Raw genomic sequence first — 23991 nt, 5'->3', positions numbered from 1 at the left:
TGTGACATATTTACATTTTTGCTGTTTAATTGTTTAGAGTTTATTCATACATGAACGGTTAGAGCAACTGTAACAATTTCTGCAGTTTTTGACATATAATTTTTTTTTAAACCCCCAGAAAAAGAAGGATAAGACCAAGAAAAAGGCGATGGCTGCGTTAGACAACAGCGAGGAGTGTGATCCTCCAGCTCCCAAAAAGATTAAGAAGGAAAAGAAGAACACAGCCGTTGGATCTTCGGATCTTAATGGAAACATAAAGGAAGAACCACTTAAAAACTCTCATTCCAGTGATGAGCTCGTCAACTCTGACAGCGACCAATCCAGCGAGGTAATCGCACAATGACCCTTTATTATTATTATTATTATCATTATTATTATTATCACCCTCTTTCATGTATGGATCTAAATGACCTCTCCTTTGGTTTGATGTTTGCAGCAGCAGAAGAAGAAGAAAAAGAAGAAGAAGAAACTGGTTCAGGACGAGGAAACCGAGGTCAGTGAAGCACCAGCGGAAAACGTCTCGACTGCGAAATCACCGAAGTCTCAGGCGAAGCTTAACGGACATTCCACAGACGCTACTCCGGCACAGTCCAGCGAGGACTCCAGCAGCGACAGTGAAAAGGAGACGGTAGGGTATCTTCTGTCCTGTGTTGGTGGTCCCCAGCTAAGAGTACTAGCCCCCTCCACATCCTCCTAATCCCAAACTAACGCAAATCAGAGACCGCCGTTGTTGGACAGAGTTGGCCTCCACCTTTAACCCACCAGTGCAGTGAACACACACACACACGTCTGCAGTGGTGGGCAGTCAGTGCTCTAAACACTGAGCCACCACTGCCCCTGTGTTATTGTTTACTGGTCAGCTTAATAGGGCAGTTGGGCCATTGGTCAATTGGGCGGGACGTGCCATGCATCGGCCAAGTCTCCGCACAGCCAATCCCGCAGCGGAGCAGTGGTGTGTGATGGGTCCTTCCAACATGGAGAAAAGGCTATCTAAGATCATCACCTAGCTTCCCTCGCTATAGACCGCGCCTCCTACTTCTGCGCAACCGGCAAGTTGCTGCTGTAAAAGACCCCCCAGCCTCCCCCCGTAGGAGACCCCAGCATATTATGAGTGGGTTTCCCTTGTATAAGCTTTATTGAGGGCTGTCGAGAGTTTCAAGGCGAGTAAGGATGACCACTCCTGATCTGAGGTCATCTAGGGTCTTCAGGTTCGACGACAGAGCCCATAGAGGAGATGAGAGGAAAATGCAGCCCCTCTTAGAGAGATAAGTTAAACCAAGGGTGGTCAGATGGTCAAGCCAAGCTAAATCCAGGGAGTCTGTCCTGGATCTGAGAGAGCAAAACGCTACTCGTCTCAGTTCCTGTATAAACCAGCACGTCCCCATTTCCTCCAGGTGCGTCTCCTCTTGCTAGTCATACCTATTCCACTAGCAGCCAGCAGAGGGCACACACAGCATCGTAAGAGCTGGGGTCTAACATAGACCCACTGTAAACTTGTGGGTACACCCCTCCTGATCTTGTGAATATTGCCCCTGTTCCACCAGGAGACTCCAGAGCAGAAAGAAGGTGCCTTCTCAAACTTCAAAATCTCACAGAAGACCATCCAGCTGCTTCAGGGTAAGACCCCTCATTATGGTGGGTTTGCTGGCGTTATGAACATCCTCTGCTGGAGCTGCAGCTCTAAACCGTGGTCTGTGGTGGTGTTTTGTTTTTTGTTTTTTTCTCAGCACGTGGAGTTACATATCTGTTTGACATCCAAGTGAAGACCTTCAACCCTGTGTACGATGGGAAGGACGTGATTGGCCAAGCCCGAACTGGCACAGGAAAGACGTTTTCTTTCGCCATCCCTCTGGTGGAGAAACTCCAGTCCGGACCTGAGGACAAGAAGAGAGGGAGAGCCCCGAAGGCAAGTTCCTCCAGCTGCTTCAGTCTGCACTGTAAATGGATCTGCCTGACTGGGTTTTAATGGGAGTTTACCTTTACTGTGTTTTAACCGCATAGGTGCTGGTTCTCACTCCTACCCGAGAGCTGGCGATTCAGGTTGCCAAAGACTTCAGGGATGTCACCAAAACTCTCTCTGTCTCCTGTTTCTATGGCGGGAGCTCCTACAACCCTCAAGGTTTGTCTTGCAGCACTTTCACACTTGATGGGGTAAATTAGTGAAGCTTCAGGACCGTCTTTCAGGCTGTGTGACCAATCAGATCAGCTGTACCTATATGCGCTGTATGCTCAGTGTAGGTTTGTGGACACCCCTTCTGATTAATCCATTCAGCTACTTTAGGTTGCACCCATTGCTGACACAGATGTGCAAAAGCACACAGCGTGTCCCTGTAGAGAAGTACTGCCAGAAGCATGGGACTTTCTGGAGCAGATCAGCACAACTATTGGCTCCATGCTGCCTAATGCCAGGCGTGAGCAAGTAAGGGGTATAAAGCGCCCTCAGCAGTGAGCTGTGGAGCTGTTGAAGAACTGTGTTCTCTGGAATGATGGTGATTGGGCAGCTGGGGAGGATGAGGTGTGGTGCTGATCATCCAACATTATGACCTTAGTAATGGTTTTGTTGCCGAATGCAATCAAATTTTTACAGCAATGCTCCTCCAAAATCTATAAGAAAGCCTTCATCTTCCCTGGACAGTAGAAACAGTTACTCCAACAAAAGCAGGATCAATTCTTTCATACCGTTGAATGAAACTGGGAATAAGCAGATGTCCCAAAACTTTTGTCCATATAGGATATGGGCTTTTTTAAAGCATATACGTTATCGTTATACCTTTAGCACTAATGTGTAGGCTTAAGTTCTAGCTCTTCTGCTGAATTTTTTATTTATATATATATATATGTATACACACACACATTTTATTTATATTAACTAATATATATATATATATATATATATATATATATATATATATATATATATATATATATATGTGTGTGTATGTATGTGTGTATATGTATGTATGTGTGTGTATTGTATATAGTGTGTGTGTATGTGTGTGAGAAAATATATATATATATATATATATATATATATATATATATATATATATATATATATATATATATATATTTATTTATTTATATTTGTGTACCTTTCCTGCAGTGGAGGCGATTCGCAGTGGCATCGACATTCTGGTGGGCACCCCTGGCAGAATTAAAGACAATCTCCAGAACAACAAACTGGATCTATCCCAGCTGAAACACGTGGTTCTGGACGAAGTGGACCAAATGCTGGACATGGGCTTTGCTGAACAAGTGGAGGAGATCCTTTCTGCTTCTTACAAGAAAGGTAAGCTAGTCATTTCAGCCAAGTAAATCAAATCTAGTGTGGTGGGCGGAGCCTGCAGTCAGATATAGCTTATGAGCTCATTGATGGGTTGAATTACAGGAGGAGGAAAATCAGCTGACTAATACTGGTTAATAAAGGTTGACCTAAATAAATGGCAGCAAGTGCTAATGCTCCCTGCAAATAGTAAGAAACCAGAATTAAATTATTTTAACTTTATTAACCTAATTAAACCAAAGCTATAATGCTAAAGCTTTCCTGTTCCTCACTCTAACCCCCGTCTCTCAGCAGTGAGGGGGTTTCTACTGCAGAAGCTCCAGATCTGATCAGAACAGATAAAGCAGATGAAGATAAATCCAGTAAAAAGGAGAAACAAGAGCTTCTCATTCTGAAGAAAGAAAGTAGTGAGATCTTGTCGGTGAGCTAGTCTGAAGAACAGAGCTCGGTTCCTCCAGGTTTCTCCTGGACGCCCCCCAGTCCAGCCAGCACAGCGTGGAGGATGTGTTCAACTCAGTCATCAGCAGCAGCAGCATCAGCTCACCTGATTTACCATCATTAAGCCCTGATTTACCACCAAACCAGGTGTTGATCTGAGGAGAACTCTAGGTGTACAGTGCGGTTTGGGGGGTGTTGGATGGCTGTCTTCACCCTCCCAGTGTCTGGAGCCTTGCTTGTGATGGGGGGATAATATTTATTTAAGTAATTAATTAATTAAATATTTTTTTTTTAGTATTCGATGGATTTGCATCACCAGAGAACCCCGTTCTGCAGAAACCCCTCTGGCTGATGTCTGGTGTTGACCTTGGGTTCGCTTGCAGCTGCAGCAGAGCGCCCTGTTTCATTAAGCCTAATTCAGTCATTCATAATCAGCAGTTTTAGACATATAGTACCAGACTCCCAGATATTAACCATAGATGATCATAATAATAATAATAATCATGATAAGGATGGTGTAACTGTCCTTAGCAAGTAGTGAAATAGTTAATATGGTGCTGTTATTAAATAAGAGCACCCCCTGCTTTCAGTTTTAGAGCTTATAAAGCCCTGCATGTTTAAGGAGTGCCCTGCCATTACTCGCTCATCTCTGATCAAATATGCATGCATAGCGAGTCTAATCTCTTTGGCATGTGTTCTGAGTTTCTGTGCCGTCTTCCTAGGGAATGGTGATTCTACTGTAGCTCAGACATGTGTGCAAATGACACAGGTGTGGACAGGTGTGGTCTAGTGATGACACCTAAAAATAATAATGGTGAAGTGCAGCCAGTTCAGACCTTCTCCCAGTGGTACTGTTCAAAAACTAGCACTTCTTCATTCTCCACCTTAGTCTAAAACTACCACATCTTGAGTATGTTACAGCATCTTACATCTTACAGCAGACTGTGGTTAGCTTATACCTTAGAAAGAGTAGAAACCATGTCCTAAAAGCACTCTGTGGGTTCAGTGGGCAGAAGCCTAAGGTGATCCACCATGTCAGTTGGACTGGACTGGACTGGAGTATTCCTCTTCCTTTAATAAGCCTGAACTGAAGCCATCCTCACTGTTGCAGATGCTGAAACCAACCCGCAGACTCTGCTGTTCTCGGCTACCTGTCCTCCCTGGGTTTACGACGTGGCTAAGAAGTACATGCGACCTCAGTTCGTCCACGTGGACCTGATTGGCAAGAAGACCCAAAAGGCAGCCACCACAGTCGAGGTGAGTGTGTGGGGAATGCTTATGATGGAGATGGTGCACTGGTATGGATGGGTATCGGAATCAGACTGAAAACCAGCTCGAAATACACTATGACAAAAGTATTGGGACACCTGTTCATTTATTGCTTTTTCTGAAATCGGGTAATAAATCCTAATTGTGTTGGAGTAACTGGCTCTATGGTCCAGGGAGGAAGGTTTCCTACTAGATTCTGAAAGAGCATTGCTGTGAGGATTTGATGGCATTCAGCAACAAGAGCAGTGTTCGTGAGGTCAGGAAGTTGGATGATGATGATAATGATCATCACCCCACCTCCTCATCATCTCCAACTCATCCCAGATGTACTGGATGAAGCGCCACCACCACCATCCATCATTCCAGAGAATACAGTTCCTCCACAGCTCAATGCTGGGGGTCTGGAGGGCTGGTGGGCTTTATACCCCCTCCTCTATATAGCCCACGCCCGATAATAGGCTCATGTTGATCTGCTCCAGAGTCTTCTATTCATTCTGTTGGCAGTACTTCTCTACAGAGACTAGACAAGCTGTATGTGTGCATTTGCACATCTGTATCAGCTAAGTAGACTAAATGCATTTTTTAGAAGGGGTGTCCACAAACATTTGGACAGTAAGTATATTAAAAGTCAGTTCTTCCTCTGTGGGTCATTTTATTCAATTAAACTTTGGTCTATTTTCATGTAAATGAACCTGCAGATTCTGCAGCTGTTTTCTTAAGCGATGCCTGGTCCAACTAGGTGTCACAGAAGAACGAGGATGTGCGTCTGGCGCGGGAGAAAAAAACAAAACAAAAAAAATAATAAATCTTTCTTAGGAATCGCTTGATCACACAGTTTGGCGGTGTGCCAACCAAGAGGGATCTCACATGGCTGCGTTTCGTTTAGTGTAGGTGGATGATTGCTGTGATGATGGCTTCAGTGGAAAAAAGCACGCTGAGCGCAGCGTTTGATGTTTGTTGTCGTCTTCTTGCTAAATAAGGATCTATAATGGGTTTGGTGAGGGTGACTGAAACCCTGATTCCTGCTGTAAATAGATCACACTGTTGGAACTGGCGAATTCCCACAGTGTTCCTGAACTGAAATCAGTACGGAGTCAAATCTGTTGGGTTTATTGTTGAGTTGGATTCAGTTTATGGAAACACACAGATTTCTGTTTGCACTTTACACACACTGCGTTACGCCAGAACCTGGTAATTCGATGTGTATCATGATACAAGCTTTTCACAAGATATCGATACTGACTGATATGTGATGCTATTGTTCTAAAATGTATTTATTTAGTTTAACATCAAATTGGTAAAAACGAATCAAAGTATATTTAATAAATAAATAAATAAATAAATAAAACCTCATCGTATGTAGGGGTACCCCCAGAAAGTCAGCGAGCCGAATCATCGGTCAGAGACTCGTCCGTTGACTAAGATTCCTCAAGTCGACTTACAAAAGCTTCCAAAAATGCACAAATTACGTTTTAATGGACAATTATAATAAATAAATAATAGGAATATTAAATATATTTGTATATGCTAGCAGGCCTCTCTGACTGGCTTGCTAAACAGCAGTTTGTTTATTTAATTGTTTACATAAAATTTATTAACATTTAATGACCAATAATAAACCTGAAGAAGACAAGATCATTATTATTATTGTTATTATTATTATTATTATTTTAACTCAAATTTCTCTATCGTTGTGTTTATGGTTGGTGGTTGCTGTGCCGCTAACGGAGAACACCACTACTTGCCAATGCGCTGTTACACCATGTGAGAGACTGAGGTTCGATTCCTGGGCTGCGTCCAGAGACTTTTGCTACTCCTCCTTCTCCTTTCCTACTGCTCCTCTCCATCCTCCCCGGAAGAAGGTGGAGGAATGGAGAGAAGGAGCAGTGATTGGGGGAAGGGGACTGCTGATCCCTTTTAGATAGGAAGTTGACTACTGATGAACTCAGCCAATCACAACACTCGCTTTCAGCATAACCTTGGAGTCCTCGGGCAAGACTCCCAAACTCCTAATGCTACATTAGCCAAAATCTGTAATACGAGTAACCTTGTAAGTCTCTTATAAATGTAAATGACATTTCCTCTAGAAAATTACAATTTTGACTTTCCTTTTATTTATTTAGTTTTAATAAATAAATAAATTAAATATAACAAATATAATTATAATATATAATATTATAATTATAACATATATCAATATCTGCTGCTGTTTGTCTCAATATTCCACAAACACAGCATCTCTTGCCTTTTATTATATTTATTTTATATAATTTATTTTTTAATCAATTTTATTTGTGAATATTAAAAATCTTTGTGTTGAGCGGCCGTTATGCGCAGTGTGAGTGCGGGCCAATAGGGGAGGGAGGAGGGGGGGCAATCGTGCTCTGGCATGGTACAAGGCAACTGGGCCTGGTGTGAGTACACCCTAAAAGAACAGTGGGAGCGAAGACTGGTTCAACACTGCTCTCTAGTGGTCAGTGTTTAGACTACTAATAAATAATCAATACAGTACTGCAGGACCTAATATTGCAATATTCTGATATATTGATAACCCACCCCTGAGCATCTTATGGTCACATGATGCATCAGCTAATGTATGGTTTCTGCTTCGCCCTCAAAGTTCTCACCTGTTCCCTGTTCCACAGCACCTGGCCATAGCCTGCCACTGGTCTCAGAGGGCAGCTGTCCTCGGCGACGTAGTTCAAGTCTACAGCGGCAGCCACGGCCGCTCCATCGTGTTCTGCGAGACCAAGAAGGAAGCCCACGAGCTCTCCATGAACCCCTCCATCAAACAGGTTCACGTCTTGGATTTTACAGCGGTGGGGTGAAGTTTCTGCGTCTGAACGTGCTCCTCCAACAGCCTTTCCTTTTCTGTGCAGAATGCCCAGTCCTTGCATGGAGACATCCCTCAGAAACAGAGAGAGACGACTCTGAAAGGCTTCAGGAATGGCACCTTTGAGGTCCTGGTGGCCACCAACGTGGCGGCTCGAGGCCTGGACATCCCAGAGGTTGACCTGGTTGTGCAGTGTTCTCCTCCTAAGGTGTGAACCTTTTGAGAACCACTCTTTCACAGCGCTGGAGAATCTGAACCTAATGGCATATTGCACCCTTGTGAACCCTTGCTGTAATGTGGCTGAAGACATGCATTAACTTCTGTTTAATTATAATTGTGTTTGTCTTCAGGACGTTGAGTCATATATTCACCGCTCTGGGAGAACTGGCAGAGCTGGAAGAACTGGCATCTGCATCTGTTTCTACCAGCGGAAAGAAGAGGAACAGCTCAGATACGTGGAGAAGAAGGCCGTGAGTCCCCATTAGCTCCATTAGCATTTACCACAAGACTTTTTAAACCTGCCTTGTTTATTTATTTATTTATTTATTTATTTATTTTACTTATTTATTTATTTACTGTTGTTGTTGTTTGACCACTAGGGCATTACGTTCAAGCGTGTTGGCGTCCCGACTGCTAACGACATCGTCAAATCCTCCAGTAAAGATGCCGTCAGGTGACCTTATTTAATTACAGACCTATTTCATTCTATAAAACCATCTGAAATTATTATTATTATTATTATTGTTATTATATACAGATTCAGGTTTTAGTTAACTAACTAATTCCGGCTTGGTAGTTTGGTAATTGAGCTGAATTAAGCACATCACTGCAGTATTTGGGGTGTAGTAGTACTTTAAACTACGCCTGTCATGATTACATAATTATCGGCCTATTGTAAAAAAAAAATAATAATAATAATAATAATGACCTCAGTCATTTTTGCTGACCTTTGTATTGCCCATTGGTTTTTAATTGGCAAGGAGAGCCTGTTACGTTACATAAGCCAGGATGTGAACTTAATAAAATCAAAAATTCTATTAGTATATTTAATTATATTGTGAATATTCTTCATTATTAGAACTTCATTGCTCTTTAAATGGCTCCTCTTTGCCATCAGCAGCCGGAGTCAGAGTAAGCACAATAGGTCGTGCTCTCTCTCTCTCTCTCTTCGGGTGGGTAGATGGCGCTCTCTTCCCTCATCAGTCTTAAGTGATGTTGGTCAGCACGGTCGTCTGTCAGCTGGTGACCTGGCACTTTCCTCGCATTGGCGGTGGTGTCACATGTATTTGGACAGACGTGTGTTAAGTCTTTACCCTTCCTCCTCATGTCGGGAGCATTGCTAGTGCTTGGAGGAGTTATGAACGGGGTTAATTGGCAGCTTCAGATTAGGGGGGGGGTGCATTATTATACAAGTAGTATTAAATGCTCTTAAAATGACGAATATTGTTTATTGCAGAATATTTAAATAGTATAAGTTATCCTGACCAACCTGCTTTATGCTTCATTGGACAGAAAAAAAAATCATTGTCTCCAACAGCTGGAAGTTGTTGAGCAGTTGCTTGAGTTTCATCATAAAAAAAAGCAAAAAACTAAATGTTTATAAATGAAGCCATGGATCAGTAATGAGTCTCTTCCAGGGTGGAATTGCTCTTAACTGCTCTTTCCAGAGGAGAGCATTCGACATAATACTTTATATTTAGGCCGCTTAGTTCCAAGTAAATGCAGCAGACGCCTCGGGGGTGCCTGCCTAATTGTTTGTGAATACCAGAGAAACCAAAGTAGCCAGAGCTGCTCTTGTACGGTATTAGAGAACTGAACAGAGCTTATTAAGAACCGCTCTGCTGAGACATTTTCTTGTTTTCCTCCCTGGATTTCATCCAGTTCCTCCAAATTTCTGCAGAATGAAATGGTTAGGATGAGAACAAGCTCAGTCAGGGTGGGTTTGGTGTGAAACACTCTAGAGGAATTTGAGGAAACGCTGGTCTGATGCTGGTCTGATGTTCTTGAGGAACGTTTTGACCATGATGGTGAATGAAACCAGAGTTTTAATGCCTTTGGAGGCGTTGGTTTACTGAAGTTTATTTTTAATCATCATCTTTTTTATTATTCTTACTATTTTTAACCACTATCAGTGTTGTATTTCCATTGCTGACACTGCAGTTCCTGATTCCCATCACCATTTCTGTAAAGAAATCAGTCAGTACAACTCTCAAATGCTCCTTTTCAAATCACGCTGGCTGTCCAGTGACTTTGAATATGAGTAGGTTTTCTGTCCTACAGTAATTGCAGGTGAATTCTGTAGAGGAACGCTGGAGTATTCTGTTAAACACAGTAAACTCATCGAGCTTCGGTGTGCTTGTCCATAGGTATCTGGATTCTGTACCAGCAGCAGCCATCGAGTATTTCCGTGCAGCGGCTGAGAGGCTGATCGAAGAGCGAGGCCCCGTGGAGGCGTTGGCAGCCGCTCTGGCCCACATATCGGGAGCCACGAGCCTGGAGCAGAGGTCCCTTCTGAATTCTGACGCTGTAAGTAGGCTGTAGTATGAAGGAACTGTCATTCAGTGTTGAGTCAGCGGTCTGAAATTCGTGTGCTTCTAATGGAAAGATGGCTTATAGCTCAGTATAGCTCAGTATAGCTGTCTACAGCGGGTCTGACAGGAAATGCAGGATCTGAACCAGTTTGTGGCTTTTAAGCAGACCCGGTTGTACCTGGTCACTTCATGCATATTAAGTATCAGGATTATATCTGGATTGGGCCACAGCACATAAGCAAGTGTAAACGTGGCTATCTGATTTAAAATAAATGAATAATAATTAAAAAGAAAATAAATAATAATAATAAAAAAAACACACAATTGTGCATCAGACTAGTCTGTTGAATATGTACCAAATGTCCCGTCCTGGCTTTAACTGACATTAACTGACAGAATGCTGTAAATGACATGATGGGCTATAACTGAGATCAGTGTACTGTTTTAAAATATTTTCTCAATTTTAACCTTTTAGTTTCTTTAGATTTGGAGACTTTTAATTAAAAAAAATAAATAATAAACCCACAATAAATCGATCTATTAGTCCAAAGATAGCTTCCATCATACAGTTTCTCACAGTCAAGCAGTGGCTGCTGTATTGAGAACGATCTACAGCAAGGGAAAATGAAGCAATGGTCTCCGGAGGCTGCTTCAGTGATTTAAGCCTTAATAAACTCTAAAGCCATCACCTTCTGTGTTATTATTATTATTATTATTATTATTATTATTATTAGTAGTAGTAGTAGTATTTATTTATTATATAAGTAGTATTTATTATATTACATTAGTAGTGTATTAGTAGTATTTATTATATTACATGTACAGTGGGACCAAAAAGTATGTAGTCAGCCACTGATTGTGCAACTTTTCCTACTTAGAAAGATGACATTTACATTTCCGGCATTTAGCTGACGCTCTTATCCAGAGCGACTTACAGGGTGACTCGTATTACAGAGGTGGGCCAACGTAGTGTTAGGAGTCTTTCCCAAGGACTCTTATTGGTGTAGCGCAGCACAGTCACCCAGACCTGGAATCAAACCCCCAGTCTCCCATGTGGTGTGGTAGTTCACTAGCAGGTAGTGGTGTTATCTGTTGCGCCACACTGAGATGAGATGAGAGGGGTCTGTAATTTTCATCATAGCTACACTTCTTCAGCTATGAAAGACACAATGAGAAAATAAAAATAATTCAGGAAATCACATTGTAGTATTTTAAAGAATTTATTTGTAAATTATGGTGGAAAATAAGTATTTGGTCACCCACAAACAAGCAAGATTTCTGGCTCTCATAGACCTTTAACTTATCCTTTAAGAAGCTCTTCTGTCTTTCACTCATTACCTGTATTAATTGCACCTGTTTGACCTTTGATCTGTATAGCAGACACCTGTCCACAGCCTGTTATTGACCAAATACTTATTTTCCACCATAATTTACAAATTAATTCATTAAAAATGTGTCTCATAGTTGAAGTGTAGCTATGATGAAAATTACAGACCTCTTTCATCTTTCTAAGTAGGAGAACTTGCACAATCAGTGGCTGGACAAATACCTTTTGGCCCCACTGTACAATACAGTTTCACAAGTGTAGATCCAGTGATTTACTGTATTGTATGTGATGAAGAATATTGTGTGGAGTTTGGGAATCGGTGGGGAAACGTCCAGATGTAAGCATGTTTCTTAATTTACTCGTGTTCCTCTAGGGCTTTACCACCTTAGTGCTCAACTGCTCTCTCGAGATGCACAACATCGGCTATGCCTGGCGAGCCCTGAAGGAGCAACTTGGGGATGAGATAGATGACCAGATCAAACGGATGACGTTCCTCAAGGGTCAGATGGTGCGTAGCAAAGATCTGATGATGTTTCTTCATGGATTTTTCCTTTAGTTGTTGATCTCGGTGAATTTACTTAAGAGTGAGGTTGTTTGAAGGGGATATTTGACGGTCTTGTTGAAATGATGGTCAAAGATGGGCTTTTTTCTTCTTCATCAGGGGGTGTGTTTTGACGTCCCAGCTGACAAGGTGAAAGAAATCCAGGTATGGGGACTCTTTTGTATATGTTGTATTTTGTGTGTGTGAGCAAGAGAGATTGCAGTACTAGCAGAATTTAATAGCAGCAAACTGAGGTTTGCTCAAAGAAGCTGAAGTCATCTGTAATCCTAGTCGCTGAAAGAGCTTGTCAGGTTCATTTGTCAAGCTGGTAGAAGCATGCACTTCAGTTGTGAAAGTCAAGCTTCCTTGAGGGCCTTAAATTTCACAGCTAGAGGCCACGGGACAAAGTCCTTTTAGCTGTCAAAACAAGTCGACCTGAATGAAACATCTCTCTTAGCTATCAAACCAAACGCTGAGCTGAGCTGTTCTGTACGTCTGGCTTCTACAGGACAAATGGCAGGATGGACGCCGCTGGCAGCTGATCATCGCCACCGAACTCCCAGAGCTGAAGGAGCAGCAGCAGCGAAATCATGGCGAGCGGTCGTTTGGTGGATTTGGTGGCAGGGGTGGTGGAAGAGGCCGTGGCGGATTCCAGGGTGACCGAAGGAGCTTCGGTGGTAACAGGAGAGGAGGTGGCGGAGGAGGCAGAGGTGGTGGAGGAAGAGGCAGAGGAGGTGGAGGACGAGGCAGTGGAGGAAGAGGTGGCGGTCAAAAGCGAAGCTTCAGCCAAGCTTTCGACTATTAACCACCAGCACCTACACTCAGACTTGTGACTCTTTGTTTTTCTAGCCTTTAACGTCCTGTTTTACTAGTGTTTGGGGATCCAACCATTGCCCTTCACTGGAAAGTTGCTTCCCAAGACTTGCTCGATGAACCGACCTGATTGCTTTGCAATTGTGCATTTAAACATCTCTATTCAAGCCCATTCACATGAATGAGAATTTCATTAAAGTGGTCTTAATACAGATCCGCTGCCTGTCGTGTATTTGTGTTGTCATTGTAAGTTCAGTTATAGTTCCACACATGCTTTACGACAAGAAATTAAAATTTATTATATATATTTAAAAAAAAGTGGAGGACTCACAAAGACAGTTTTGGGAATGTACACATCAGGCTCCTTCAGGCACTGGTGTTACTAGGAGTTTTTGGAGCTCCAATGCCCAACAAAAATTCACCCCATAAAATTACTGTAAGATAAAACAAAAGTGTGTAATATGCTATATTATCATTTATTTTATATATATATATATATATATATATATATCAATAAAATGTATTGAGGTGTACACAGAAAACATTCTCTGGAAAATAAGTCATTTAGCCAAAAAGCTAATTATGAAATATAATTATTGTAATCCAAATGTAGACTAATATTAACATTATTAGGTTAACGTTTCTAAATGCAAGTGGGAGGAGTGGCATGCCTTGAGAGCAACAACTTGTTGGCATAATAGTAAATAAAAATAGAAATTATATATATATATATAATGTGTGTGTGTGTGTGTGTGTGTGTGTGTGTGTGCGTGTACATTTATTATAATTATAGATTTATATATATTTCCTTTTTTATTCACCATTATACCAACAAGTTGTTGCTCTCAAGGCATGCCGCTCCTCCCACTTGCATCTAGAAATCTATATATTAGGACTGCTGAGGGCCCAGTGGTTACACCACAGCTAAGTAATCAAGTTAGTTCCCTTGGATCACCTTTTTAGTATACCAGTATATCACCAGTATAACCATTAATCTGCAGGAATGTGGTCTTTGGTTAGACAGTCCAACTTGCTTTTGTATTTCTCCAGATCTGTTTTAGATTCTGGATGTTTCAGTAAGAGTCTAGACAGAAACCACCCATTTGAACCTGACCGTTCGCCTGCTGGTCCTCACACATGGTCAGAACATGTAAATCAACAAATCTGATCCAAGTTCTGCATCTATATTTCAGAGTAGGCTCCAAATCTAGCCTGATGAGCTTGATGTGCACTACCCAGCTTCTAAAATACACACTCATCACACAGTTACAGTGCTGTAGCATTCGACAACATTCCCAGGTGCGCAAAATATCCATGTACAGTCATGCTTGTCTCGTGCCAGAGGATCAGGAGAAATGTCCATTAGTTTTTACCTCTTAATCCGATTGCACTTTGTTCATTCTTGTGATATACTGTAGACGAAGTAGCTCGACAGCTCCAAGTGCTGCTGGGACAGACCTGTCTGGCCGTCTTGCTGGTGGTCTCAGACAAACTGACTTGCGAGACTGTGATAGTCCGTCTGGAAGGGATAGCCTGAACAGTCCACAGATTCGTCTGAAATTAAGCACATTTACAAATTATTATTTATTTATTTATACAGTTTATATGTCATACAGTGAGAATTAAGTCTTAGGGATTGGTAATAATTGCACACTGTTTAATTTAAAGGAGAAAGGAATGGTGGTGTTCTGCTCTTAACTCCAGTATTGTGTAATGAATGAACTCACAAAGACATTCCATCCAGGTGTTTGGTGGTCTCCAGCCTCTTTCATGCTCACACAGGGGGCTCCAGTGTTCCAGGTTCTGTAGATGGTCTACAATCTACTTAGCAAAAGAACAATGGCGTCACATTTCCATTGCCAGAGCTTCAACTTAAAGGAATGCTTTACAGGTCAATCAAGTTTGATTGGTGCTTACAAACTCGAGGACCTAATTTCAAGGCCCAGAACTGAAGGTCTGCAGTATTTATCAGCCTAATTTCAAGCTGCTACATCTACACTGTACAACCAGTATCTCTGTACTTGGAAAAATACAGTTTCTGACGTCATTATTATGTGTGTTTCTAGTGAACAGCAATTTTTTTCTTCTCTAGCACCTAATTCAGTTAACCAGATACCTGCTAAGCTCTTCGTATTATGTATCCAAGCTCTAGAGGACTGAATGATTATCGCAATACCTTACTGGAGTCCTCAAAACCAGTGAAAAATAGTCCACAGTTTCCACAGTAATGAACTTAGGTAAGATTTTGAACTTGCCTTTAGCACCGCTTCAGTCTGCTCATGTTCTTCCATTGTGTCAGCTTGCATTTCTGTTGGAGAAGTAGACAATTTTGGTCATTTCAGAAGTCTCAGGACTCTGAAGTGTCCAGGCATGAAGGGAGGGTTAATTACATTAACTGTGCTAACTATTTGAGCCAGCCAGCAAAAGTGTGAGCGAGGTAGACGATGGTAACGTAAGCGTACAAATTTGTCAAAGTAGATGCAGTATGCCTTTATTCCATAATCATAGAAAGTTGGGCATCTTAAATTATAGCTATATAGGTGTGTGTTGTCAAGCGAACTAGCTAATGTGCTGGGAAGTGTAGCTAGTTGTAGCTCCCAACCAAATAAACAGCCTGGCCAGCTCTCTTAATCTTAGCTCTTGACCAGCATAGGGTTTGTTTTGTTTGGGTTTGATGGTTTAGCTGACCAACCTGACCAAGCTAGACAAACAGTTTGAAGAACCTTGACCATGCTGGTCAATCAGCTTCATTTCCAAGCTGGTTGACCAGCTTGTAGACCAGCTAAACCAGCATGTTGCTGGTGATGAAGCTGATTGACTGGTTCTTCAAACTGTTTGTCTAGCTTGGTCAGGTTGGTCAGCTAAACCATATATATATATATATATATATATATATATAGACCAGGCATATATTTCTTGCTGAAACAATGATGCTGGTCTGGCTCCCTACTGGGTATCGTCTTATTGAGACCGCTACATCTCTGTAGGACACCTTTAGAACCCATACATTGATAAGAAACACTCCAGACAGCCCACTCTGGTAGAAGAAGCTCAGAACCATTAAAACCAGCACAACACGACACGCTAACAGCTTTTTTCCCAGAGCTGTACGGCTCCTCAACCACAGTGGACACCTCACACCCTATAATCTATAAACCTAATCTATACCTGAACTGAGCTTCTGAACTTCACTGACCCAAACTGGACTTCACTGCAGCACAGTACTGATACATAACATGCAGAACATTTGCACTAGGATTATTTGCACCGCTGTACAGATGTTAATTTTCTGTAAATGTTAATATGGTTATATGCATAATAGGGTTTTTTACAGCTCTTTTTAACAAAATAAAGAGATTCTGATTCTGAAACCATCCCGAATCAGACACAGTTCACTTGGGACACCACTCAAGAAACACAACCTACCATTACAGACGGGCGAAACTAGTTTAAGACCACCAAGAACCAACAGACACCTGGTTTCTCTTAATCTGGACTCTGGGGTTTGGTCTGGAACCAGCACAGTTTGGTCATTCCCCAGCTCTAAGTTACTGCTCTCTTACTTAAATCAGGTATCAGCTAAACAGATCAAGCATCAAGCAAAATGAGATCTTCCAGGACCAGAGCTGGAGATTATGTTGATGTTTCTGTGTTATACAGTCTCTCACCCTGTGCTGCGGGGTTAGTGGCAGCTGGAGAGCAGCAGAAGTTCACTGAGCGCTCCTCTTTCACCACTGGAAACGTGGAGTAGCCATGCTTTGTTGTGAGCACCTCAGGAACAACTCCAGTGCTGTCCTCTCTGTACTTCCAGAAGGCCTCTAGAATACAAGAAGACAAGACAGGAGAGTCTCAGCTATAGGGACGGGCGAGACGGTGATACACTAGGATTATTGTGATACCTTGTGCTCCCCGACGCAGTGGTTTCGTTTTTCACCAGCTGTAATTTAAGCCCGTAGGACGCTACAGCTGCTGATCTACCAGAACTGGTAGGTAAGGCTCTTCTTCAAGTGTGTGTTTAGGGAGATTCTTCAAAGGACGTTTTGGAGCATTTCTATTGGTCCATTTGTTACAAAACTACATGTTCAAATGAATGCATCTACCATTGCTGATACAGATAATCACATGCACACACACAGCTTGTCTAGTCCCTGTAAAGAGGTGCTGCCAATACAATAGGACTCTCTGGAGCAGATAAATAAACATTAACCTATTGGCACTATGATGTCTAATGGCAGGTGTGGGCTTGAGGGGTATAACACCCCCTGGCTGTGGAGCAGAGGAATGCAATCAAATCCTCACCGCAATGCTCCACCAAAATCTAGTAGAAAGCCAACGAAGGCAGGATCAGTGAATGAGAATGAGGTGTCCCATATCTTGTCATATACAAAAAACATTTGTGTTTTTTTTTCTTTAAATTATGTTACAAACTTGATATATTTTTTAATTATTTAATAAAATTCCCTATTTATTTGCACTAGGCAAGTTTTTAGCTCTTTACCTTTTTCTGATACTTTTGATTGGCAGTGAAAAAGAAACAAATCTAAAAAAACATCGCCAGCTTTCTCCATATTTGCCCTTTTACACTTTTTTTCGTCATGAATGGACCAATAGAAATGCTCAGATTTCCCGTAATGATCTGATGGTGCATTTTTTATTTGATTTTTTGCCATACCTCCACCACTGAGTCTCTGGTTTTCAAGGCTTAGATCACAATCATGTCTTCAGCTAAACAACGCCAAAAGGGCTTATCCACCCTCAATAAAAATGTCCTGGGCTGGCATTGGGCCTCATCACGTCCTGAAAAACCAGCCCTCACTCTCAGGTTGGACCAGCAGTTTGATGGCAGTGCTGTTATTTGGTAACTTATCTGCACAAGGCTCTGCACTCACCCGTGAACCGCTCTAGAGGTGCATTGGCGTGTGGCAGTAATGCAGGCAAACTGACTCTTGCAGCTTCTGTATCCAAGCTCCTGAAAACTGGAGGCAGAGGAGGAGGCAGTGAGTCAGAATTCATGCTTGGATTGGTTAAGGCTTTTAACCTGAATAAAGAAGAAGCGTCTCACGGTGAGTGTTTATTATAGATGGTATACTGATACTGACGGATGATTGAGCAGTCTGAACATGATAGGCTAATATTAGACTATTAGACCGGTGTTCTTTCTTGGTGTGTGGTATGGATTTTTGTGCCTGATCTCTTCTGATTGGCTATCTGTGTGAATGGGTGGGGTTAGCCTTAGCTTTTATGACAAAGGCTGCTTTTACACCTTGTTTTTACACACTGTTCACCGGCTAAGCTACATCAGACCATTTGACTTCAGCAATGGTGAGGAAGCTGGTGCTTGCCCTGATAGGATGTGCTTTAAGTGAAGTGCTATAATTCAAATTAAAATTTTATTACAAATTGTGTAAAAAATATCCATGCATATCAATACTAAACATTATATACCATCATTAGTGGCTATCCGAGAGAGTTAAAAGGTTTCTGCGTTAATATTCGCCATGTAAAGATACGTCTTTGTATTTTTATACATTTTTATTTATTTGATATGCTCTGAGTCAATGCTGACAACACTACAGCATTGAGATGTGAAGCACCTTATTGACAGGGCTTGTAAATCCTCACTCATTTGTGTTTAGCAGGCTGAGGATTCTCCACAAGGGGGTGCTGTTATCACTCAAACAGCTTTTGGTGCTTCGTATCAGTGACACTGCGCATCCCAAGAATATTGGATTGGTAAAGAAATTGTGGTGTTCCTCAATCTCACATCACTAGAAATTAAAGAATGTGTTTATAAAGCATGGATAGGTTCGTGTAATAGGCAAGAAACCAGATTTTGTCCAACCAGTTGGACCATTTGGACTTCATTGTGCCCCTTACACTCAAGCAAACACTATGTCTAGCTGTCTGTCCAGCCAGTAAATTCATTGGGGAATCCTGACTGGGATCTCTGGAGGGAGCAGTGGGTAATAACTCACTTTTCCTTCTCTTTGGTGTTTTGTTGCTGGGGAGTAGAATATAGACCCTGAAGGCGTTGTGGCCTTTCTTGATGCTTTTGTCTCGAAGCTCTTGGACGTCTGGCAGTGAATTGAGAGCGCAGCGGAAGTTGGCTTTCCATGTCTTGGGATCAGGTTTGTCTATGCCAGGTTTGTACCTCCCTGAAAAGCACAGTAGAAACATATTGACACAAATTATGACAACAATAAGCAGCGAAATATATACCATATAAACACAAAGTATATATCATCACTGTCCTGCAACAACAAAAAAATTGTATCTCCATTTTTGCCGTTTTCCACTTTTCTTAATAATGTGAATCTGGCAGATTCATGATGAATGGACCAATAGAAATGCTCCAAAATGACTTAGCAAACAATCCAAACGGAAACACTGATCTGAATGTTTTTTTTACTTAAGATTAATTGAGGAGTTGGGTTCCTAAGAAGTTGCATGAAATCCGATCTGACCATTCAGACGGATCCTGCACTGCACATATCAGATCTTAACTGCTGTAACACTGTAAATCTACAGGAGAACTAAAAATACAGTGGAGGGTCTCTTGGACATTGTAAATGAGCCATGCAGAAACCTCGTATCTTTAGAGGAGAAGGAGAAGGCAGCTTCATGGTAAACGGACCAATAGGGATGCTCCAAAATGACTTATGGAATAATTCTTTTTTACATTGCCTTCCACTGAAAGTTCAGATGTTTTTTCCCTTCTCCTCTAAAGATACAAGGTTCTCTTGTAAAGATACAAAGATGCAAATATCCAGGAGACCCTCCACTGTATTTTTAGTTCTCCTGTAGATTTTCAGTGTTGCAGCAGTTAAGATCTGATATGTGCAGTGCAGGATCTGTCTGAATTGTCAGATCGGATTTCATGCAACTTCTTAGGAACCCAACTCCTCAATTAATCTTAAGTAAAAAAAAAAAACATTGAAATCAGTGTTTCCGTTTGGATTGTTTACTTCTGTTGGAATGTTGGTACTCCGGTCAGCTCGGGAACTTCACCTGTTCAGACTAGTGTCAGATACTGTATAAGCCACAATAACCCCTGCTGAATTAATTTACCACCCCCTTTTCACTATTAACCTAAGTCAAGGATGAGGGATGAGGGTTAATCTGTGTCTGATTGTGCCCTTGATTTCCATAAAGTTACAGTGTAATGTTCTAAAAACTACAGTAAGTTTAAAGCTGTAACACTAATATTACAATACAAATCATGTGAAAATGAAATGACAGTGTATAACTCACCGTGTTTGTTTAACCATTTCTAAAGATCAGTATTATCTGCAGCTACCATCCAACACCTGGTTTGGGTCGTCAGGTCCATTAATAAAATCAAGTAAATTATTGTTTGTCTGTTTATCTCGTAAGATATCAACTACATAAAAAAACAAGACATTCTTCCATTATAAACGTTTATTTGAGTTTATTCTAATGTTATATGAAGGCAAAAGCCCACTTACTAACAGCACAGCTGTTTACTGTATGATTTAAAATGTACAGAACTGCAGTGATTGCTATATTAAGTGTACATTATGCTGCACATTACAATAGGAAGTAATAGTTTATTGCTTAAGAATGAAAGTACAGTACTGTAATACAGCTTACAGTGCTTACAGTATAGCGCTCTCATGTTTCAGACATCAGACTGTCAGAGGCTCGTATCACGTCTCGTTTACAGTAAGCTAAAGCGGCTGCTTTACTGAAGCCATACTGAAGTCATATGGGATGAGGTTTGCAACATTATATTTTGGGATGGGGGTGGAAAGGGAGGGGGTGTTTGGAGGTGTAATCAGAGACACTGTCCACTTGTGCCTGGACTTGCCCCTCACCTGTGTGGATGGCCCAGTTTCGGAACAAAGTGGCGTCCTTGTCTATATTCCAACCGTGTCGGGCAGCGTGCTTCCAGGGAATCTGGAAGACTCTGGCCGTCTAAAGAGTGCAAATAGAAAAATGACCTTAAGTGAACACTGGGCAAAAATGGAGGATTAAGAGACACATGTTAATATATATATAAAACAGTTTAATAAAATAATAAATTTGAATACAATAACAGTTTAATTAATTATTAATTTTATTTATTTATTGAATTTAACCAAAAATAATTGTAAAAAACTTTTTTTAATCTTCACACACGGCACATTTTCTGAATTACTTTTTTGTATATATATATATATATATATATATATATATATATATATATATATATATATATATATATATTGTGTGCGTATGTGTGTGTCTATATATATATATATATATATATATATATATATATATATATATATTCATGTTATGATGTAAGGATTTTTGTGATGTATAATGTGATTATGAATTATAGAATTATATACTATTAATATATAATAATGTAACATGAATATATATATATATATATATATATTTATATATATAGTATGCAATTTGTGTGTATATTTTGTTTGTATGTATATATATATGTATGTATATCTATAAATATATAATGTATATGTTTTATACATATGTTACGATGTAATAGTGATGTATTAATAATAACTTTCAGATAATGAGTCAGGTGTTGTAAACTGCTAAACCTTACTTCATCCAGCCACACGACTCCGGGGTATTTGCCTGACTTGATCTGTTCCTCCAGCCACGGTCGTAAACGTAAGCGACCCTGCATCATCTTCAAGTCCTAGCTGCTCCTCTGCTGCTCCTCAGAAAACTGCAGCACTAGAGTGGAGATGCTGTTCTGTCCGAGTTCTGCAGGTTCTGTAGACTGAACACAACGTGGCCCACAGGGTGTATAACAAACACCTTCAGGTTCGGTGATTCCTACACTGCAGCCGTTAAAGCCTCACTCCCATTGATCTACTCTGACATGAGCTGAAGCTGTCAGGCTTTTAAATGGGGAAATGCAAATCAGGAGAATCAGTACGAGGAACCAGCTTACCTCTCACCCACAGCGCTGCTTCCGTGCCGCCGAGCGACCGTCAATCTCTGCCTCCTGCCTCAGCTGTACATGTGTTTTCAGTAAGGCTGAGTACCTGCACCAACAGGTTTCTGCTGTTTCCATAAACCTGCTGGAGAAATTCTCTGGTACTCCCTCACACCTACATCTGAGTCCACGCCCCCCTAACCCACCCCCACCCACGCACACACACACACACACACACACACACCAGTTCAGTGGAACATTTGATAATATTTTTTGTTGTTGTTGTTTATGCTGGTTACCATGACGTTAGTGTCTGTGAAACTGGGGTCAAAAAAGGATATCTGTAAGATTTTTGCACACGGAAGTGGAACAGTGATAGTGGCCAAATGTTTGCAGACACCCCTTCTAATGAACGCATTCAGATCATTCAAGATCAAGTTGCACCCATTGCTGACACAGATGTGTAAATGCATACACACACAGCTTGTCTAGTCCATGTACAGAAAGAAGTACTGCCAATAGAATAGGACTCTCTGGAGCAGATCAACATCATGAACCTACTGGCAACATGCTGCCTAATGCCAGGCCAGGCGTGGGCTAGAGGGGTGTAAAGCCCCCCAGCATTGAGCTGTGGAGCAGTGGAAGAACTGTGTTGGTGCTCCATCAAGCACTATTGGGATGAGTTGGGGAGTTGAGAATGATGAGGTGGGATTGCAATCATCCAACATCCCGACCTCACTGATGCTGCTCTTGTTGCTGTATGCAATCAAATCCTCACAGCGATACTCTAAAAAATCTAGTACAAAATCTTCTTCCCTGGACAGCAGAGACAGTCCCGCCAACAAAAGCAGGATCAACTCTTTTTAATACTATTTCAGAAAAAACAATGAACAATGAACAAGTGTCCCAATACTTTTGTCAATGTAGTGTAGCTGCAACCAGGGGGCAACGAGAAGGTGAAACATGGCTGTAGATGACCAGAGATGTTTCTCACCCATGTCATTTTGAAGCAGAGTGTATGACACACCTGCTATCTGAAAGGGTATCTACGTCATGTGAAAGGAAAACATTTATAGGTTGGTGAATTAGAGTCACCGCTGCCTTTCCTGAGAACTTGAGGCTGCTGCGTCTTTCAGCTGATTTCTTATGAAAGAAATCATGTACGCTCCCGTCAGGCCGAAGATCCTGTTTGGTTCAAGGGTTTGGCCAGTGGACTACAATCATACAGACTTATTCACACTACTGGTCGTGACGGGTGATTGTGTATTTTGTCGATGTCCTAAAACCTTTTTTTGCTGCAATTTATTTATTTCAATATATTTAGTTGTTATTATAATTATTTTAGATTTTTTTTATAATATATATATATATATTAATATTATATATATATAATATATATTATTAATTTCAATATATTTTTATTAGTATTATTTTAGTTGTTTATTTAATCAATTAATTATATTTTATGATTATTAATTTTTTTGTGTGTGTAATTATCTAGTTATTATTATAATGATTTATTTATGTTTTATTATTATATTTCTATTTATTTAATTACTTCATTGCATTTTATACTTTTTTATTTAACTATATTTCTAAATTATTATTATTATTATTAAATTTAATTATTTATTTATATATTTTTATTGTTATACAGGGTGGGCCATTTATATGGATACACCTTTTGTCTATGTCTATGCTGTGAAGATACGAGATGTGCAGCACCTGAAACTACGGTTACTGGAAGCCTGTGCTAGCATTTCTTCTGCGGTGTTGCTATCAGTGTGTGAAGAGTGGGTGAAGAGGGTTGCATTGACAATCCAACACAATGGGCAGCACTTTGAACACATTTTATAAGTGGTCAGACACTTGTAAATAACTCATGAAAGAATAAAGTTACGTTAAAACCAAGCACACCATTGTTTTTCTTGTGAAATTCTCAATAAGTTTATTGCCCATATAAATGGCCCACCATGTATATCATGTTTTGGCACAATGTGACTGGCAGCTGTTGTGATGATATAACGTTCTTTGATGAA

The 23991-nt window shown here is 40.8% G+C and overlaps 2 protein-coding genes across 3 annotated transcripts in view; one reads left to right on the top strand and one right to left on the bottom strand.

Annotated features, from left to right (window-relative positions):
- Positions 1-13249, top strand: part of ddx21 (DEAD (Asp-Glu-Ala-Asp) box helicase 21) — a 16292-nt gene extending 3043 nt beyond the window's left edge. Inside the window, exons 2-16 of the mRNA XM_072670195.1 lie at positions 119-328; positions 443-628; positions 1545-1617; positions 1728-1906; positions 2002-2119; positions 3104-3289; positions 4833-4978; positions 7636-7785; positions 7870-8031; positions 8174-8293; positions 8423-8496; positions 10190-10349; positions 12055-12189; positions 12343-12387; positions 12731-13249. Of these exons, the coding sequence (XP_072526296.1) occupies positions 119-328; positions 443-628; positions 1545-1617; positions 1728-1906; positions 2002-2119; positions 3104-3289; positions 4833-4978; positions 7636-7785; positions 7870-8031; positions 8174-8293; positions 8423-8496; positions 10190-10349; positions 12055-12189; positions 12343-12387; positions 12731-13027 (2241 nt within the window). The 3' untranslated portion in view covers positions 13028-13249. The remainder of the gene's footprint in view (positions 1-118; positions 329-442; positions 629-1544; positions 1618-1727; positions 1907-2001; positions 2120-3103; positions 3290-4832; positions 4979-7635; positions 7786-7869; positions 8032-8173; positions 8294-8422; positions 8497-10189; positions 10350-12054; positions 12190-12342; positions 12388-12730) is intronic.
- A 1269-nt stretch (positions 13250-14518) lies between these two features.
- Positions 14519-21700, bottom strand: irf1a (interferon regulatory factor 1a). Of its 2 annotated transcripts, XM_072670371.1 has the most exons (9): positions 21614-21700; positions 20871-20970; positions 19011-19190; positions 17925-18011; positions 16704-16853; positions 15815-15817; positions 15291-15343; positions 14763-14856; positions 14519-14589 (listed from the first exon to the last, which is right to left on the bottom strand). In XM_072670371.1, exons 1-9 carry the CDS (start codon positions 21698-21700, stop codon positions 14519-14521), a joined length of 825 nt encoding a protein of 274 aa, XP_072526472.1. The 2 variants fall into 2 exon arrangements, with proteins under 2 accessions (XP_072526472.1, XP_072526474.1); XM_072670373.1 differs by lacking the exon at positions 15815-15817 and having other exon boundaries at positions 17925-18004; positions 19007-19190.
- Positions 21701-23991: the final 2291 nt, after the last annotated feature.

Source organism: Salminus brasiliensis, chromosome 24 (assembly GCF_030463535.1).
Source record: "Salminus brasiliensis chromosome 24, fSalBra1.hap2, whole genome shotgun sequence".
Classification (NCBI taxonomy): Eukaryota; Metazoa; Chordata; class Actinopteri; order Characiformes; family Bryconidae; genus Salminus; species Salminus brasiliensis.
This window is presented reverse-complemented; position numbering and strand designations above follow the sequence as displayed.